General features: G+C 42.0%; 1 protein-coding gene across 2 annotated transcripts in view; it reads left to right on the plus strand.

The window, feature by feature from the left end:
- Positions 1 to 6,000, plus strand: part of LOC111232120 (transducin-like enhancer protein 1) — a 45,001-nt gene that overhangs the window by 21,673 nt on the left and 17,328 nt on the right. For both annotated transcript variants that reach the window (XR_002665535.1, XM_022759477.1), the window contains exons 3-4: positions 79 to 142; positions 3,851 to 3,895. Coding sequence is in view for 1 of the 2 variants with exons in the window: in XM_022759477.1 (XP_022615198.1) it covers positions 79 to 142; positions 3,851 to 3,895 (109 nt within the window). In the remaining variant the exon portion in view is untranslated. The remainder of the gene's footprint in view (positions 1 to 78; positions 143 to 3,850; positions 3,896 to 6,000) is intronic.

Consider the following 6,000-nt stretch of genomic DNA (forward strand, 5'->3'; position numbering starts at 1 on the left):
TGTATTTTTCTTTATCTGGAATATGATACAAATCAAAACTAACCTGTTTTATTTATTCCTGTCTTCTCTGTGTTGCAGTTTGAAATTGGAGTGTGAGAAATTGGCTACAGAGAAGACTGAGATCCAGAGACACTACGTTATGGTGAGACACACACATACACACACACACACACACACACACACACACACACACACACACACACACACACACACAGGCCATGTCTCCTCACACACACTCACAACAAGTGCAGTGCCAAGCCCGCTGAATCCCTTTCATCTGCTAACAGCTGCCAAACAACACCCACCAAAAACCACACACAAGACCACACACACACACACACACACACACACATATTATAAGACTGCGGAATAAACAGCACTTACATGGACGTGCAGGCTTGTGCTTGTGTTTGCGAGTGTTTCTTCTTGTGGCTGAGATATGTTCTCTTGGGCCATCTGTTCAGGGCTGTGCATTGAACCTCATACTCTTTTGGTACCAAACCAAATGTGTTTGTAACAGTGACTATCAAACTTTGAATTGCTGAACACTGGCTTCCAATGCCTGGTCTGATTGATTCTCTTCTTCAAATCAAAATTTCAGCAGTTTATTGGCCTCTTGTGCTCAGACAACAATAAACATTTTAGATCTTTGACTTTTTATTAAATGAAAAGAAGTATTGAAATTCCTCTTTTATATATCCCAAACTTAGTTTCATTTTGGTTATGTAACTGAGGTAACATATTGGAAGTGTTGATAATTACAATACCTAAGCCGAGCATCTATACCTCTTTCTGATTTTAATTTAAGCCAAAACAGAGTGCGTTACATTAAAATATAAAATGAATAACTTTATACTCTTTTTAAATGTATACCTTTCACTAGGTGAGTTGCATTGCTGATGGTTCTTGCCAACAACTTAAGATCAGGATATAGTTTTAGTACTTGCTTGTATAGCAACTGTAGTCCTTTACAGAATAATGAGTAATTATAGGTTTATTTGAGCCCAGTCGTAATTAAACCTTGAACCCTGACAGACGTGTTGCTGAACTCTAGCTGACCTGAAATGATTAGTCAATTATTATTAGTCAATTACTTGATCGATGAAATTTAATTGGCAACAATTATGATATTAATTGATGATTAATTGATGATTAAAAGTCATCCTTTCAGCAAACATGCCAAAACATACTTGTTTGTGGATATTCACTGATTCTTTGTCTTTTATCATAGTAAAGTTAATAACTTTTGACTTAAAACTGTTGACTGTTCAAAACAAGAAATATATGTGTCATCTTGGGCTCTGGGAATTAATGGTCATGGGTGTCATTATTTTATGCCATTTAATGATAATGATTAAATGGAAAAAAAATCATAGGAGTAGTTGCAGCCCGCTGACTAATTAAGACTTGTGATTGTTCCACTGCTGTGTCACTGGTTGTCAGCACTGCCCTGTTTGTCTGATCACATGATCTGTTCTCTGATACTGCTGCTTGATTTCCCCACTCATTGCAGATAGTCCCATAAGTTTGATTCTTTTTCATCTCATCACTGTGCGCATGGGAAGTTTCAGAAGTGAACATGTGGTTTGAATTCCAGAATGCTTTGTGAGAATTTGTGCATTTAAACAAATGAAGCTCAGACACTTTCTCTTCTCAACATATAACACAGAATCATTAATATGTTTCTGAGCTCAGTTCCTCTGCAGTGAGAAGCAGCACTCTCTGTGAATGTACACAAAGGATACATGATCAGCAAATCTTTTTTCTCTGGGTAAAGAAAAGGCCAGAACTCTTTGTCTGTCTTTGTTTTTTTTTTTTTTAAGTCTGAAAACCTCAAGCCTTGATTTACCTGTGATCAGAGGCACACAGAAACAGCTGACTGAGTGTAGGCTGCCCAGAACCTGTTATGCCAAAAAAGAGCTATGTGGCAATCTTGGCACAGAGCAGGGACTGGTGGGGGGATTGAAGTTTTAGTGATGGGGAGAGGGGGTAGCTGGCATCAAGCACAGGCCAGGTCTCCTTTCTTGGCTGATGATTTGGGGGAGTTTGGATGTTGCTAAGCAACAGGCGAAACTTGGCACACCAACTGCCAAGCAGAGCTGCCAGGAAAGGCGTCTTTTATGGAGGCACACAGAAACAGGAGCGCGCACACAGTTGCTGAGAGCACACACACTCGGAGGGAAACATGCACACAAAGTGCATAGATACACACGCCTACACAGTTGCAGACTTGTGCTACACACACACACACACACACACACACACACACACACACACACACACACACACACACACACACACACACACACACACACACACACACACACACACACACACGTGCTTACTGCCAGAAAAGATGTCTGGAGAGAGAGGACCCCTGCCATCTCCTTTCCCATCCTGCCAGACTGTTATGGCTGCCCAACTGCCAATCTCCTCTCTCCACAACCAGCCACGCTGAAAAGCAAATGTCAGCCTGTCACTTTTCGAAGCATCTGACTTTAAAATGCTTGCCTTTCTCGTCCATCTCTGAAGGTAGAGAGACAGACAGAGCTCCTCCTGCATTCCTCAGTTACTTGTACTTTCAGATAAAAGATAGGGTCAAAAAGCTCACATTAGACATGATTATTGCAATAGTCTGTCACCTTCTTCTGCCCAGTGACAATTTCCCTGCCTCACTTTGTGTTTCTGGCTTCTAAAATGTGCCTCAGGGTCATTTTAGAGCCATTGACTTTCAGCAGAGTCAAGGTGAAACTAGTGGCGATGTGCTTTAAGGGACATATGGGCACTTCAGAGTGCACATGCTCAGGCTGGCACTGTTTGAAGCTGGGAGCCCAGGAAATGGTTTTGTGAGTGGTTGACAGCTACCACTGTTGAATTTATCTGTGTAAAAACAATGACAATATCACTTTATGTAAATATAACGTCACTTATAAAGAACGACAGACATGATGTTTTTTTGTTTTTTTTTAAAGAATTAATATTTTATATATTTTTTTAATATTCTACATTTTTGTTATTTTCAGCAAATCCCGTGAGAAGACCAAAACCAATACCATCTGTCTGTTTTTAATACTTTCTGACTTCCCTGCCTATGGCCTGTTCAGTACCACTGAGGATGATAATGTTTTAAAAACGGTGATACAATGATACAGTTTCACATCTAAAAAAAAAAAAAAGACCCAGTAATATCCTTGAACAACTGAGCACTGTAGTTTTTAGGAAACTTTAATTAAACAGGAGTAAATAGTGCATTTGTTGGGAACTATTTTTAGCTGCAGATTAATACATATTTGGTGCGCTAGTGAGTATTACTGGCAACCCCAATGTGGAACTGGTAATTGATGGTTGGTTTTGGCTTTTTTTTCATGGGATTTGTTGGCAAGAGTTTTTCTGTGCTGTTTTTTAAAAAATCATTTTTACCAGTTCTCCATTTTATCTTTGTGCAGATAAACTAAACTAGATGGGAAAACTTCCTCTTGTTCAGCTGCCGTGATACTAATGATTCCAACTGTTTAACAAATGATTTACCTTAAATTTAACATGCTATTTTTCATCAGGTCAAATGATTCAACTTTTAAACATTTCCATTAAATTCCTCAATTTTTGTAAAGATTTTCAGATTCAGATTTTTTCATTTTATGTACAGTGTATATTGGGTTTCAATTAAAAATACATTGCCATTGAGCTCTTCCTTCCTTTCCTTATTTAGTCTTTTAAAATGTGCATGTCAGTCATTCCTATGGTATATAAATATTCAAATTAGTTAAAAACCCCCCTCTAGCTTTACCTACTCAACATTCATTCGGGTTTATGCGAGATCATTTATTAACTGAAGTTCTCTGTGTTTCAGTATTATGAGATGTCCTACGGCCTTAACATTGAAATGCACAAACAGGTGAGTGAACTCTAGATATGTATGTATGCATCTCAATATGTCTCTCACCCTGTCATCCCTCTTGCCTCATACTCCTAAAGCTTTACATTATTCTCTTGCATTGCTATCACTGCCTCCTTTCTTTTGCCCCCCATTAGCTCTACTCCTAATAATGTTTTGTTTGGGTGTGTCGTGTCCGTGATGTGTGTGTGTGTGTGTGTGTGTGTGTGTGTGTGTGTGTGTGTTGTGTGTGTGTGTGTGTGTTGTGTGTGTGTGTGTGTGTGTGTGTGTGTGTGTGTGTGTGTGTGTGTGCCACTGTAATGTCAGTCCTCTGTCTGATGGGCCTATATAGCACCGTTATGCTGTGGAGGCGTTAATAGGATCCACAAACAGAATTCATTTCTCCACCACAGACAGATGAGAATACTTTGTCCTTACCCGAGCCTCCAAAACAGCCTCCCCTCTCGCCCCTCATAAATCCCTGTCTGTTGCTGCCTCTGTGCTCCCTCCCTCTATCCCTCCGTCCATCCATCCATCCCTCCCACTTCTGCCCTGATTCTCCATCCCCTATTCCTCTTTTCTCCATTCCCTTCAATTGCTTGTCTTTTTTAATGCTTCTCTCTCTTAATCTCCATTTCTTCACCATCCCTGTCTCCCTTCCTTTCCATTGATTTCCCTGTCTCTCTCTTTATCTCTTCTTTTTTTTTCTTTGTACATCCTCCATCCACCTTGGTCTCCTTGCAGACATACAGTCCATGCTGAATTTCACTTTAAATCAGGTCACTGCCTTCCTGCTGTCTCCTCTCTTTCTTTTTCTCTCTCTCTCATTTCATTTCACCATCTCAATCGTTTCGCTTTTGACGTGCTGCTGCCGCCGCTACTCCACCCCACCCCCCAATCTCGATTTTCCTCCCCCGCCTTCCTTCTGCTTCTCCTTTCTGTCTATTTCTCCTCTCCCTCCTACATCCTTCGTTCATTGGCTGTCATTTCCTCAACCCACTCTGCCCTTTTCCTCCTCCTTTTCTTCCTTCACCTCCTCTTTTCATTTCCCCTCTCTCATTTTGTCCTCCCCTCTTTATCCTCTTTCTCTTGATTGCTCATGTTGCTCTCTCTCTGTCCCTGTCTGTCTGTCTGTCTGTCTGTCTGTCTCTCTCTCTCTCTCTCTCTCGCTCTCTCTTTCCTGAAGATGTCATTTAGTAGTTGGAGTTCTCTAACAAGAAATCATTGTGTCTCCCTTGGGGTGGGGGGCGATGGATTCAGAGGATGGAGGGAAGGAGGAAGGAGAGGGGCGGGAGGGGAGAGGAGATGAGGGGGGAACACGCTGCCTGGCTGAAAAATGGAGAGTATAGAGGGAGGGAGAGATGTGGGCAAGCAAGAGGAATGAGAGAGAGAGCATGAGAGAGGAAGAGCGAGGAAAAGGGAGGGGGCGGAAGTTCAGTCCGGCATCAATAAATCACTTAAGAGAGAGAATGGGGTGGGGAGTGTGTGTGTATATGTGCACACACACACGCATGCACATGCGCACACACACACACAGACACACACACACACACACAGCAGAGTCTAGCTGTCAAGAAGACAAACAGCCTGCGGCCATAATGATGTTGTCATGATCTCTGCATGCATATCATTACTGGCCCTAACGGCCTTGTTGGGCCTGCCGCTAAACGTGTTTGTGTGCATGTCTTTGTGTTTGTGTGTGTGTGTGTGTTTGTGTGTGTTAGACATTACACAGCAGCATTTGTAACACTGATTACTGCGCTAATACTGGGAAGGGAGAAATGGAACGAGGGATAGATGGAAAGAGTGATAAATGGAGTGAGATGGAAAGAGAGATGATGAGGAGGAGGGAGGGAAGGGTGGAGGGAGGAAGAGTTGGCTGTTGGCTGTTGGCTGTGTAGTAGAGCAGATCGAGACAGACACACACCCACAGCAAGAATCACTGACCCCCAGCAGGAAACACACACACACACACACACACACACACACACACACACACACACACACACACACACACACACTCAAGCATGCAAAGTGCACAAACACACACAAACAGACATGCAAGGACTCATCAGAAACACATGCCTACACACACACACACACACACACACACACACACACACACA

This window comes from Seriola dumerili, unplaced genomic scaffold, assembly GCF_002260705.1.
Source record: "Seriola dumerili isolate Sdu_G_001 unplaced genomic scaffold, Sdu_1.0 BDQW01000322.1, whole genome shotgun sequence".
NCBI classification, from domain to species: domain Eukaryota; kingdom Metazoa; phylum Chordata; class Actinopteri; order Carangiformes; family Carangidae; genus Seriola; species Seriola dumerili.